This window comes from Akebia trifoliata, chromosome 6, assembly GCF_017979445.1.
Source record: "Akebia trifoliata isolate Shusen 1 chromosome 6, ASM1797944v1, whole genome shotgun sequence".
NCBI classification, from domain to species: domain Eukaryota; kingdom Viridiplantae; phylum Streptophyta; class Magnoliopsida; order Ranunculales; family Lardizabalaceae; genus Akebia; species Akebia trifoliata.
The window spans coordinates 6,415,956-6,430,292 of NC_141380.1; the positions used below are offsets into that span (position 1 = coordinate 6,415,956).

General features: G+C 34.0%; 2 protein-coding genes across 2 annotated transcripts; one reads left to right on the forward strand and one right to left on the reverse strand.

Moving 5' to 3' along the window:
• Window positions 1-174: 174 nt before the first annotated feature.
• On the forward strand, window positions 175-13,842 carry LOC147399925 (uncharacterized). The gene is made up of 3 exons (XM_086446562.1): window positions 175-896; window positions 12,776-13,381; window positions 13,477-13,842. The coding sequence occupies exons 1-3, from the start codon at window positions 207-209 to the stop codon at window positions 13,555-13,557; spliced, it is 1,377 nt and encodes a 458-aa protein (XP_086302688.1). The 5' UTR covers window positions 175-206; the 3' UTR covers window positions 13,558-13,842.
• On the reverse strand, window positions 4,897-8,705 carry LOC147399926 (L10-interacting MYB domain-containing protein-like). The gene is made up of 2 exons (XM_086445496.1): window positions 7,583-8,705; window positions 4,897-7,502 (listed from the first exon to the last, which is right to left on the reverse strand). The coding sequence occupies exons 1-2, from the start codon at window positions 7,685-7,687 to the stop codon at window positions 6,918-6,920; spliced, it is 690 nt and encodes a 229-aa protein (XP_086301622.1). The 5' UTR covers window positions 7,688-8,705; the 3' UTR covers window positions 4,897-6,917.
• Window positions 13,843-14,337: the final 495 nt, after the last annotated feature.

The following is a 14,337-nucleotide window of genomic DNA, read 5'->3' on the forward strand; positions in this document are numbered from 1 at the left end:
CTGGCAAGGGTTTAGTGGACCTAGGCCTGATTGGGGCATAGGAGTCGGACTAGTCTAGTTAGAGCCCCCTATTCTAGAGCTAGGTTAGGGCCCAACCAAACCCGCCCATTGACAGCCCTAACTATTTCCATCTCCTCCTCGCACACATTTATCTATAAATAGATGAACACAGATAGCTTGGCTTTGAAGTAACTAAATACCCACACATGGCAACAACAAAAAAGGTGAAGATTAAGCTTTTGGTGGACAAGAATGCCAACAGAGTCTTATTTGCCGAAGCTGGCAAAGACTTTGTTGATTTTCTTTTCGGTCTATTAACTCTACCTCTAGGCACCGTAATCAATCTCCTTACAAAGCAGAGAATGGTGGGGAGCTTTGGAAATCTGTATGGGAGTGTAGAGAACCTTAGTTCTACTTACATGCAGCCTAACCAAAACAAAGATACTCTCTTGAAACCAAAGCCATCTTTCTGTTCTGGCAGCATTCCACTCCTACCTCCCATGTCATCTGACACTGTGAACCAAAAGCCCAGTTCTTCAGCGTTTGGTAGCAGTACATCTAACCTTTTTGGTGCACAAGCAGCGTTTGGTAGCAATACATCTAACTTTTTTGGTGCACAAGCACCTATTTATGTGAAACCATCATCTATCGAGGAAGGTTATGTGAAGGATGTGGTGACATACATGGTGACAGATAATTTAGAGGTGAATCCTATGTCCACCATTTCTAGTATTACTCACCTCAACAGGCTTAACATTGGGAATATCAGTTGTCTTGAGGAGCAGATGGTTGATTTAACTATGAAAGAAGTAAGTAAGAAACCATCTTCTTTCTTATGCAATTTTTTTTTTTTAATTACTTTTCCTACTTTTGAGAATTATTATTTGTTTTGGTGGTGACAGGGTTTAGAACTGCCGAGAGCATCATTGTCATCAACCACAGTTCTAACTGATGTTTTCCTCGAAAGGAGGACAGAAAGCCATCAAATGTTGGAGTAGTACTGTTTTTTCTTGTAAACATATTTAGGAACTTTGTCTCAGCTTCTTAAGAGTTAAATCAAGATTCTCTAGACTCTTTTAACTTTGTTGAATGGTTACGGAAGGATACTCACTGCGTGGGTTTTGGTGATGTGGAACTAATTTGTAGTAAAAACCCAAGGGTCGTTGACCCTTACCTTGTGGTGTTAAAAAACATGATCCAATGCTACAGGCAGGGCGGAGCCAAGATTTTTGTTCAGTGAGGGCTAATTTCTCATAATGGTCTACCAATAAACCCGACCTTAGACATCTAAAGACATGATCTGATGCCACAGGGGTGTAGAGAATAAAAATTTGATGAACTTTGAAATTTTTTCGAAAAAGACATAATTTTCACTTCAGAGGTTCGGTGGTCAACCTTGGATCAAGCCCAAAATAAAATAAAATAAATGATTTTTTTTTCTCTCTTTTGGAAATGAGTTCTTTCATGAAATCAAGAGGGTTTGTGGCGTTGAATTGCATTGGTAATCTATTTGAGCTCACGCTAAATTACTTAGCAAAGAAAGTATTTCTCAAAAGTAAGGCGGTATATCAATTGAGCTCAACGATCCTTATTAAAACTTAAAATAGTACGAAGTTATTAGTAAGGAAAGTGTTTTTCAAATGTTTGAGTAGACGCTCTCCATCAACAGGACCATTGGGAGTTGAAAAAAAAAATGCACATTTCCTATAGATCAGTTCCTAGTGATACACATTGTACTAGGATACATCTATCTTGGGAATCCCTAACTTCTCAATAGTCATGTTGACGGAGAGCCTCATAAGCTGCTGGTGAGTCTCATAGGTGTTTGAGAATAGCATTTTCAAACTTTTGCTAACTGCATTTTTTTAATGATTTAGATAAGAATTGATGTGGCAATAGCATATGCCTCTCCTTCATCAAAGTGTTTCCTAAGGGCCCATGTTATGATGCATGTAAAACACCTACGTAAAAATAACTAATTTTAGGGTATTTTTTAGAAGAAAAAAATTTTCAAAAGACATTTTTGGTAGTAATTTGAGTTAAAACGAGTGTTGTGATGTTGAGAAATTAATTAGACCTAAGTCGTAGTAATGTTTAAATTGTGTGTTTTAATCTTTAATTGGAGTTTGACAAATAATTTAAAAAATTAGAGTGTAACAAGCAAAAATGGAGTGCCAATAAAAGCTCTAAAAATTATTACACACAAAACGACAAAAATAAAAGGAAAATGCTTTACAGCCTCTGTTGGACCCCACTGAGTTCAGCTGGTGGTGTAATGTAGAACCGTTGATTTTCTAAATTGTATCTCGAGAAAATAAATCTATGATTATCTATTCACTGTCAAAATAAAAATAAAAAACTTTTATTGAGGTTCATGGATAAGAATCAACACAGTGACGATTGATTCGAGTCAACGATTTGGGACGCACCCACGTGTAAAACATGGGCTTCACCACTAGCTACTGTTTTTGTAAAGCAAAACATTGATTTGAAACCACGACAAAAGCGAATCCTGCGTTGGATTTTATTTTTATTTTTTATTTTTTGTCTTTGCTCATTGACTTGATGGACTACTAATAAATTAAACTAATTGATTTATCCCGAAGCGTATAGGGGCATGTGTCAGAGAGGCATTCGAAAATCACCAGTCTAAAAGAAAGCCACTTCATCCCGAAGCAAAATTCAACTCAAATTTCGAATGATCCGAATATTGAATGTAATGGGCTTTCGATCCTTCATATAATAACCCTACTTTGGATTCAATGTGATGTACTAATTAAGAGAATCATTCCAATACCTTCCTCCTTATTCAACCTCTTTTGGCATTTGTAGTATACTAGAATTTTTTTTCTCAGTGAAAAAATTTTTTGATGACAAATTTGTTTGGAATAACATACTCCTAATTATTTCTTGAAAAATTTCCAAGAAGTATATTAAAAAGAGCCGTGTAATTATGTAAATTGGGGATGTCATTCAATACACATGGTTTGATGTGATTGGTGGATATCCTCGATTTTGATAAATAAATTAAAAAAAATCGTAAACTATCTCAAATATCCACCAAAATGCTTAGATGCCCCTTCAATCTAGGTCTTATCCAATAGGGAAATGTAAATGACCTTATTACCTTTTTTAACTTGAAATCAAACACCTTTCCAATTTGATTTCTTCCCAAAAATAGTCATCTTCTACCTCTTGATAAAAAAATTTACCCTTGTTTTCAAGCTTAAGTTATTTACTATAACTTTCAAATCTAAAGAACAAGATAGATTGAAATTAGTTTTCTATAGAGGACCAATCCTATATGTGGGCTTTGCCCGGTCTTTAGACCATGCTCTTGTCCAAGGATTAGTCTTGGGGCACGTACAACACCCACACATCCACGCACCAAGTAGGTGAGGGTACACCCTTGTGGATCATCCTCACAAATTAATGCACATACTGGGTATTGAACTCACAACCTACAGGCATAAACTGCTTAGCGGTCCAACATTTTCATTGAGCCAACCCATCAATATTAAGATGAATGATTTTAGAAAGATAAAAGTAAGGTTTTTTTTATCATGTTTCGTTACTCAAATAGTCAACGAAGTATACAGGAGTGTCTAATCATCCAAAATTTTGAGAGAGGGAGGGGTGAGGTAAAAATTGGAGGGAGTCATTGGAGATAGAGGTGGCAACAGGTATTTCAAATTCAAACCAAAATACAAGAGTATTGAGTCCCTTTTTTTTTTTTTTTTTTCCTGTCCAACAAAATACAAGGGCACATATTATAGTTTCATTTGGACCCCAAAGAGCTAATGATTAATGATTGAGTCACAATGGAACCTGCACTGAATCTATTTTAAGGTACAAGAAAGGCCATTCGTGTATGTCACTTATTCAAGGGTATCTATCTTGATTTGAGTTGATTTGTGGTATATTTATTCTCTTCAAGCTGTATGATCATTGGGGATGTCTTCTTCGACAACACACATTTATTTTATATTTTCTTTTTCTTTTTTCGCTCTTTTGAGAATTATCTTTTGTTTTGGTGCTGTCAGGATTTGGAATTGCTGAACACATCATTGTGGTCGAGCACAGGACTATATAGATATATTCCTTCAAAAGAATTGAGACCCACTAAATGTTGTGATATTATTTCTTGTTGAACTTAGTTATGAAATTTTGCCTATCTTAGTATTTCAATCCTATTAGATTATTAGGGTCTGTTCTTTACAGAAGCCAGCTCTAGCTCCAGAAGCTGACTTCTGAAAGAAGTAGAAGTCAGGAGCCTGAAAAACCATATTCAACAGAAGCTTGTTCGTTACAGAAGTCAGAAAAGCCTGTTCGTTTTACAGCTTTTTATTGTTGAATTTTAGTGAAATGACCAGAATACCTTTCATGTTGATAATGCACCCAGAATGCACAAAAAATTATCAGAACACCTTAATAAATATATAATTACATTAAATACATATATAAATATAATAAATTTATATTAAAAAATTATAAAAATAATTATTTTTAATTTAAATAAATTTATAAAAATTTTAATTATATCGAAATTTTGACAGCATCTTCTCTTAAAAATGGACATATGAAATTTTACCTGATAAAAAAAATACCTGCATAATGCACTGCATGATACATAATCTATCATCTATGCAATATCTAATACACATTAACATTAAAAAAATACATAATACATTCATCAATATGTTTTAAGTCATTATAGTTCATCATTGTTTTAAGAGAAGTGTTACTATTAACATTATAATAAAAAATGGCCAGAATGTCTTAATAAATATATAATTACACTATATATATATATATATATATTATAAAATTAATTATTTTACTTTAACAAAATTTGTAAATTTTATAATTCTATCGAAATTTCGACAGCATCTCCTCTTAAAAATGGACATATGAGATTTTCCTGAAAAATAAAATACCTGCATAATACATAATCCAATATCCACATAACATCTCATACACATTAGCATTCTATACAAAATCCAACCTCCACATAATATCCCATACATATTAAAATTTCATACACAATCCAACCTCTACATAACATCTCATACACATTCCAACATCCACATAACATCCCATACACAAATCATATTTTATCAAATAAAAAGTATTACAATGTCATACAAAAAGAGAAATATAATTTTCATTAAGGACAAATCTAAAATAAATCAAAGCTCTTAAGCTCTATTATAAACAACATATAATGCATTAGTTATTCCAATCCTTGTCCTCTCTATGGTAACACGAGATCGACGATCTACAGGCTCATCATTATTATCATGTTCAGGTGTACCCCCTTCATCTTCTACAATTTGTTCTTCTTCGAAACGTAAGAATTCTTTATCTGCAATTGCATGCTTTCTTATGAAGTTATGGAGTGTCATGCAAGCCAATGTAATATCTCGTTGTGTTTCGAATTTGTAACGTGGCATTTACTTCAAAATTGGTCATTTTGCCTTTAAAACTCAAAAACATCGCTCTATGACATTCCTAAGTGAAGAATGCATATAATTAAAGAATTTTTTATCTGTTCTTGACCTCGACTCTCTTCTAAAATCATGTAAATGATATGTTACACCCCGATAAGGTGCAAGGTAGCCTTCCATCAATGGATATCCAGAGTCGACCAAATAATATTTGCCTTGAAAAAAGAAAATAACATATTAAGAACGAAGATGTAAAATTTGCATTTTACTATTGTATTTTATCTTAACTTTAAAATAACAAACCTGAAGGAGGATGTGAAAATTGTAACGATGACTTCGTAATAGTGTCGAGGAACACGCGAGAATCATTAGTTGATCCCTCTCATCCAGCTACGACATGTGCAAATGTCATATCAAAAGCACAAGTAGCCATAACATTTTGTGTTATGCTTTTGTGTCCTCGAAATCTATTCTGATGCACTAACGGGATATGTGCACTAATGTGTGTCCCATCAATCGCCCCAACACAGTCCTTATATTTACATATTTCAAATATAAATAACAATATTTGATGTTATTAGAAATAATGGTAAATAAAGAAAAATCATTAAGAAAATACCTTGAAATATGACCAATATCTTTCATTGGTTCGTATATGCATCGAGACTTCGTTGAGATTAGGAGGAACGATCAAAAGTTTTGAAATTTCAATTAAGCCTCTTAGAATTATATGAAAATATTTGTTAATTGTATCTAATGAATGTCTAAAACTGGCCCTCAGTACCCTATGTCTTTCATTGTGACCCACGGTATAAACAAACATTGCAACTTGTTCTTGAACCGAGATCTTCTTTTCATCTTTTAACAGACCCCTTCCTTCTAATATGTCACACAAATTTAGAAAAACATGTCGTTCCATCCTAAATAAATCATTGCATGTGTTACTCTCTTCATCAATGATATGACGCACATAATCTGCTCCAGTATAAACAGAACTCCTATGTGATTCCCTATAAATAAAAGTATCAGCATATTGTTGTATTACAACAATGGCACCTGTTACCAAAATATCTAACGATAGATCATCATCTACGGTATTCACGTCATGAATTTCATCGTTACTAGACATATCATCGTGCGTGAAAATATCATCATCGGAATCCATAAGTCTGTATAAAAACACAATTATAAATTATATAAATCCAAACCATAATACTCAAATAACATAGATAACACAATAGACATGTTTAACATTCACCACATAACGGGTATACTACCCAATCCACAAAACATAAAAAAATAAGTAGACATTGTCAATAACATACCACCATAGTCATAACCATCAATAAAAGATGGTAAAAAACATACATATCAAAAATTACACAAATACTACTTAGAATGATTAATCCGAGCATCTTCCATCTCACCATCCAACCACCCAATACGGAGTTCATCGGTTCGCAATATGCACTAAATTTGCCTGTACTCCTTCTTCATACTAAATAATTTCAATGCAAATCGATAACGATCACTATTAGGGATGATCTCTGTTGTTGCATCCAACAGATCAATACACTCCTTAATGCTATCAGGTTGTGTAGGTGGTGCACTACTCGCGCTCGTCCTCGACGAAACTGCTTCAATCAAACGATCAATTTGTTGTCCCAACATAGTTGCATTCGTCATTTTTTGTCGTTTGGAATTAGAATGGAAATCTCCAAATTTCTTGTGTGATGGTGCAGTAAAAGTAGGAATACCATCACCATCAACATCAGTATTAGGAGAAATATCAACATATGGCTGAGGACCTAATGGTTGGGACTCTGGTGGTTGCGTTTCTTGAACAAATACAAGATCATCATCACCACCATCATCATCATCATCATCATGAAGCTCATGCTCTCCAACTCTAGATGACCCAATGGATGGACGTGCATCAGGATTAGAAGAGCTTACGACATACTCTCCAGTAGCATAGGTCCCTCCAAATAGTATGTCCAACTTTTCAACATGTTCCAGTCCCTCATAACGCCATTGTGCATCAATTTTATTTTTCTACAAAATAAATAAACTTCTTTAATATGTTTGAATAAGTAAATGTGACTTTCCTATTTGGTAATCTAATTGAAAATTACCTCCAACCAAGAGTTCCACCAATCATCGCTCGCTAATACCTTATTGTTAATAGCATCGTAACCCACACCACTACATGCTTTTAGCTTAATCCATCTAGCCCACATAGCTTTACTTTTATCCCAATGATTCTTATGTTGCTTCTTAGTGTAATTGATCCTCGTCGTTGTCTGGAATTACTTCATTAGAGATGAATATCCCGATACATTCAATGAAGTACCGGGTCTTTTTCCCTTTTTAACCAATTCCACGCAGATATCAACCCAAATCTTATGAAGATAGGGTGTCCATCTTGCATAATCAATTTTTGACTCTGTTTCTTTTGGTTCTGTTACTTTTTGTCTCAGCATCTGACAACTTAAATATTCATTTAAAAAAATAATAGGTAAGGAATAAATAATAAATTGTAGCAAGTCAGATAGTCCATCTTTATATGCTATTATTAAAAAAATGCTATCACTAAAAATAATATCAAGGAATGAGAACACTATTGTACCTCAGAAATAATGTTTCATATTCCCCAAGTCCTCAAGTATATAAATCAGTTGGTATGTATAAAGGAAGGTATATAATTCAGCTGGTAGGTAGAACAAATAAACTTGTAAATCAGTACAATAAATAAACTCAGAAGGTTGTTTTGTTCATACAATAAATAAACTATGTGATTCCCACTCATTGTATCAGAAGTTCAATACATTGATAAGATTTTTGTATATGACTAGTTCTATCTTACCAGCACCCAAATTCTATAGTGACTATAATTCCCAAGCCACTCCACACATTTTACCCATAGCTAATACGGTGTTTTCATTTTGTTTAGAACTAGGTAGGCAAGGAAAACATTGAAACAAATGCATTGATAATACAAAGTGTGATACAGTAATGAAACAACAGTAAGTGTGTGGACCCCATTTTCTACCTGCCTAACCTGTCAACTTGACTCTTTTCGGTTCTTTTTTTTTCCCATTACTAAGCAATGCTGCTGAGAACCCCTTTTAGTACTCTCAGAGCTAATCCTGGGCTCCTAGAACATTCCCCAAATAGAAAAGCCCATACTTGGATAGGAAACATCAATTCAGGTCCAAAATAATCATTTCATAAACATTTCCAATTAAAAATACCCTTGACAACATAAACCCCCCCCCTCCCCCCTCCCCCTCCCCCCAACCAAATTCCAGCTGAAAAGTATCTAAAGATATTCCCTTGAAATTTTGACTAAGAAAATTCACACTAGGCATTTTTGAAATTCCTAGAACACCCTCTAACTGCCTAAACCATTTCAAGTCCAAAATGACCCATGGGCCTAAGGCGGTGGAGAGAGAGCTTGAAATTGTAATATTTGACCAATAAAAAAAAATGGTTTGTATGTGCCATCAGATTCATCTTTCTACAAAATAGCTCATCCTATAATCATGTCAACATGGGCTGAAGAACCATAAACCATTCGGTTTGCATAGGATAGTTTCTTTAATGCGTAATTTTCATCAACCCCTATGAGTTAAATAGCTCTTTATTTAAATAAAAATAAAAAAATTTAAAATTACTACTCAGCAATAGAAAAATGGAATAAAATAAACAAACAAATGTGCATGTACATAATCACCAAGTCGAGGTTGAAGAATAAATCAAGTAGGAAAAAATTCAGAAAATTCAATAGAACGGAGAAAAATAAGATAGGGCTAGGACCGTGTAATTGTTCCTACTAGGTGAGGTTCTTATATTATATCATTAAATTTCATGTTGAACTACAATAACAAATAATTAAACGCTATATTTATACCATCCATACTTGCACAACAAGTAACCATAGTAACCAAACCACATATTGATACCATCCATACATCCACAACAAGTAACAATATTCAAGTTTATATTGTTTGGTACATGCAACCAAAATCAATTACATCCTCATTTGCATGATCATTATCTAATGCTTCATCAGTAATATGGTTACCATCATTATCATCGAAGTCATCTTCTCTTAAAAATTGCTACATAAATACTTCAAACTAAATGAACTCCATTGCATAATACCGTTTGAGTTAAAAATATTGGTTGGTCACTTCTCCACGTGCTAGAAAATGGTTTTGGGCATTATCCACCAAACAAAATTTACTAGGGGAATTCCTAAACAAATCAAAGAAGGAATAAGGGATAAAGATGTGAACGATTATATCTTTCATTCCATTACACAAGGGACTCTTGTTGAGGATTGTAAAGCCCTTATGAAGGAAAGAAAATTATGTTCTTAAGAGTGACAATTTTACTATAACTAAATGGCTCTTACATGAGAAACTATAGGAAAAAAAGATGGTTAACATTATACGTGTCAAAAACAAATGGTCTAACATCATGGTTATGCTAAAAGGCTGCCAACATAGTTAATACTACAATTCTGCTATTCATAAGCCCATTCATAGATATGAAAAAATGGTAAAAATGATGCCATATTTATTGATAGCCATAAAATGAGGCCACTTAAAAGCAAATGAAGTAATAAGGTTTTTCCAAATCACATGTTCTGTTTTAAAACAATATTCTGTTTTGCGAGGATGGTCACTATGATGAGAAGATCATCCTTACAAAAAATCAGCTCAATCAGAAACTTCTAAATCCATCAATCCATCAAAAGTGATTTACAAATTATTGACAAAAATTGGCAAAAAATCGACGGTCCACATTCTAAATCACTTTTAATGGGGTTAGAAGTTTTAGATTGGACTGATTTTTTTCACGGATGATCTTCCCATCATAGAGATCATCCTCACAAAAAATCAGCTCAATCCGAAACTTCTAACCCATATTCTGAAATTTTATTAATGTTACATTGTTTTTACATATGTTTTCTCATATGTCCCTTGAACCCGACCCTTTCAGAATTACTATATCTTCATTTGTTTCCAAAATTATTGGGGTAGATGAAATTCTTAGGCTGATGAGTTCAGAGAAATTGCAGAAATTGGAATGGAAGTATAGGACATTGGGGAAAAAAAACAAAAAGCACAAAATCAAGCAAGAAAAAAAAATCTTAACATATCAATCAAAAATAAAAATCAATCAAGATAAATCAAAACCTTAACAGAATTGTAGACTAACGAAGCAAAAAATCCAAACAAACAAAAATAAAATAAAAATTGGGCAAATCGCAAAGCTATTTTGGTCATGAGTGAGAATCCAATCAAACCCAAAACCCAACAATACCCATAAATTTTTTATTTCTCTATTACAAACTAATTTTTTTGGTTCAGATTTGGAATGGAGAGGATGAAGAGGAGAGGGTGAGAGAAGAGTATAACACAGAGGCAAACTTCCAATCAACATGATCATACACGTTTCCCATATCAACCTTTAAAACAAAAACACTTGCAGCTCTAAATACTAAAATCCCATCTAAGATTATCCTCAAAACATGTAAGGAAATATAATATAGAACATTTTCTCTTTATCAAAGTTTTTATTTAAATTTGTAGACATAGGCATAGTTGGAATCAATTTAAGCCATCCGATTGCTCATATTGCTTAGCATTCAAGGCTATGGTATAAACCCTTTTTTTTTTCTTAATGAGGACAAATCAGCTTTTGATCAAATTTATCAATATTCTACATTATTAGGAGAGAAATTTCAGCTTCTCTCCCATGAAAACCGAGAGCAGAGAGTTGAGATTTACCTTCATGAGAGTCGATGAAACCCTTGATTCACGACCTGTAGAGAGTGAGAGATAGATCTGTGTGAGCCGAGAGAGATCTAACGAAGAAGGAAGTCGAAAGTGAGAGTGGAGAGTCTTCAATGGTGGATGAATACAAGAGAGACGAAAGAGATCACAGAGAGGAGCTGCAACGAGAGAGACGAAGATGGGGTTTCGTTAAAAGCAAATAACGAAATAAGATTTAGGTTATTTCGTTGGAAATTCAAAGAAAGGTGAGGGGTATTTTGGTCATTGTACCTAAGCCGTTTTTCGGTGTTCGGCTTTGCGTGGAAGCAAAACGAAAAGCCTCATTTACACGTCTCCATAGAAGAGCTATTTTTCTGCTTTTTTTGATATCTGTGGGAGCTGAAGAAGCTCAAACGAACATGCATCTTATGGATTTTTTAGCTTAAAAGTTAGAAAAGCAAAATAAGCTGACTTATTTTTTTCAAACGAACAGCCCCTTAGCGTCCATAGAAGGTGCATTTGATGTGATCAGTAGCAAAATTAATATATTCTTCTTTGCTCGCCTAACTAAAAAAAAAAAGTGGTAACAAAAAATCAATTTCAAATTTTGAATGCTGAAAAAACAAACGCAAAAGCAAAGCTTCATTAGACTCTGTATGGAAAGAACTTCTCTTAAATTGCATATGTTTAATTACAAAAACACTTAGGTTGAAACAAATATTCGGAAATAAGTACTAACTTCGACATACCACTCAAAGGTTTTGTGTATATTTGAGATGCATGATGAATGTCCCTCCTTATTCCTTAATTGTGGTATTTGATAAACAACTAAGATAAAATGCTTAGAGTACTCATATAATTTCTCACTTTCCAAAAGCTTTTAATTTTTTTTTTTTTTTTTAAATGTATTCAACCTAGGGTTTTTGTGTCAAGATTGCCACTTGTTTTCCCCATATAATTTTATTTATTACTCGACTCTTTTAATGGATGAAAATATCCTATTTGATTTTTGCCAAATAGATCAAGGGTTCAAGGGGGGGGGGGGGGAGATGAGGTTATTTAGTTGAAGACTATCGACATTAAGAAAAAAAACATGGAAAAAAGGAAAAGTGGACTCACCAAAAATACCATAAAAAAGGGAAAATGTTAAATGCCTTCTTCCCTAAGTAAAATAAGAATCACTTTCCTTAGGGGTGGGGTGGGGTGGGGTGGGGTGGGGGGGGAGGAAAAGTGGACTCACCAAAAAAACCATAAAAAAGGGAAAATGTTAAATGCCTTCTTCCCCAAGTAAAACAAGAATCACTTTCCTTAGTACTATGTTATTGAAAAAGAGCAAGGGCAAGGCATCGTTTTTTTTATTAAAGTATATCTTATATTCATAAGATTAGTGGGTCCGGTATGTGGGAGAAAAAATAGTTCCCCTTGCTTGAAGAAAATTAATAATTTACAACCCTCATATTTTATTGGTATTTCCATCTACCTCCACAAACATTTGTATCTCCATAAATAGATCTCCATAGAAAGCATGGTTTTACGTTATAGCTAACTCTACACAAAGAGATGGAAACAACAAAGCTGACCATTAAAGTGTTCTTAGACAAGAAAACCAATACACTACTATTTGCAGAAGCTGGTAAGGACTTTGTTGATTTTCTCTTCAGTTTCTTGACACTGCCTTTGGGATCAGTGATCAGCCTCATCACTAAGAAGAAGATGGTGGGGTGCTTAAGTAATCTATATGAGAGTGTAGAGAACCTTAGTGCCCCCTACTTTATAAAGCCAAACCAGCACGAAGATTTGCTTTTGAAGCCAAAATTATGTTACCGTCCTGGTACAATCCCTCTCTTACCTCCAAATATGGGTGAAATATACTACCAGTGTCACAACAATTGCGGAAGAATAACCCGTAATGCAGGGACTTTGTGTTCTTGCAATCGCCAAATGAACAAAATGTTAACCTACGTCGATCATGAGACATCGAATGGAGAGGAAGGTTATGTGAAGGGCACAGTGGTGACATATATGGTGACAGATGATCTAGTGGTGATGCCCATGTCTGCCGAGTCAAGCTTAAGTATCCTAAATAAATTCGAGGTTGACATGGTGAGTTCCATTGAGGTGAAAGAGGTTGGTATGACTTTAAATAAGGTAATCAAGAAATATCCTCATCAATCTGATGCATTTTTCATCTAAATCAACTTTAATTTTTTTTGTGGACTTATCATTGTGTTTTGTGCTGTCAGGGTATGGAACTACTGAGTACTTCTTTGGTATCGAACAAAGTTTTATCCAAAGGTTTCGCCACTGAGCTGATTGATCTCTAATTGTTCACCACTGAAAAACATATCAACGTAATTTGTTGATTTTGAACGTGTTTGCTCACTGTTTGTTAATTCCACCACTGCACTAGGGTCTTGTTTGGTAGATCATCTTATTAAAAAGAGCTACATTTGTGACTAGGTTTGATATGGGAATTAGAAGTACTCTAGATTTCTTTTTAGGTTTATGCTAAAGAAATTATAAATATATCAGTGTTTGATGCAGTGAATTGTGTTGGCAAAAATTTAATTGAAGTTTGTTCACTATTTTAAGTTAAATTTATGTGCAAAGGTCCTTGTTTATTTGCTTTCTAATTAATTGTTTTTCATATAATTTTTCCTCGATTCTCATTCTTTGCTTTGCTTTGTGTAATGTGTCATCTATATAACATAGAAAAAAAAATGTAGTTCTGTGTAATGTGTTCTGTAACATTGAAAAAAATGGATTTTTCATGGGCCGGTTTCATTCTTCAGGGGCAACATGTTCGTGTTGTAAGGCTGGTAAATTATCCTTCTAGTCTTCTATTAATGCGAGGACACTTATTTGCAGATCTACTTTTCCCTCTTTTTGATATATTGTGGCAGATATGCCGCAAAATAATCGCATCCCTTGAGATACTCTGTTTTCAAACCAATGAAATGCTCTTGACTTATGTTACGAGGTTCAGTGATATAATACCGAACTGTGAACTGTTACAAATTGGAACAATTTGAGGTTCGGTGAGGAACCCCATGTTTTGGTAAATTTTATGGAGAACCTCCATGGTTTGATCAATGTAGAGATTG

Excerpts from the sequence above, each read along its gene's own strand:
- LOC147399925 (XM_086446562.1), top strand. The coding sequence starts at position 207 with ATGGCAACAACAAAAAAGGTGAAGATTAAGCTTTTGGTGGACAAGAAT. Across the intron at positions 897-12,775 it reads ATTATTATTTGTTTTGGTGG|CTAACTCTACACAAAGAGAT; the intron begins TGACAGGGTTTA and ends TTTACGTTATAG. Across the intron at positions 13,382-13,476 it reads TTGGTATGACTTTAAATAAG|GGTATGGAACTACTGAGTAC; the intron begins GTAATCAAGAAA and ends TTGTGCTGTCAG.
- LOC147399926 (XM_086445496.1), bottom strand. The coding sequence starts at position 7,687 with ATGTGGGCTAGATGGATTAAGCTAAAAGCATGTAGTGGTGTGGGTTAC. Across the intron at positions 7,503-7,582 it reads GGTGGAACTCTTGGTTGGAG|AAAAATAAAATTGATGCACA; the intron begins GTAATTTTCAAT and ends TTTATTTTGTAG.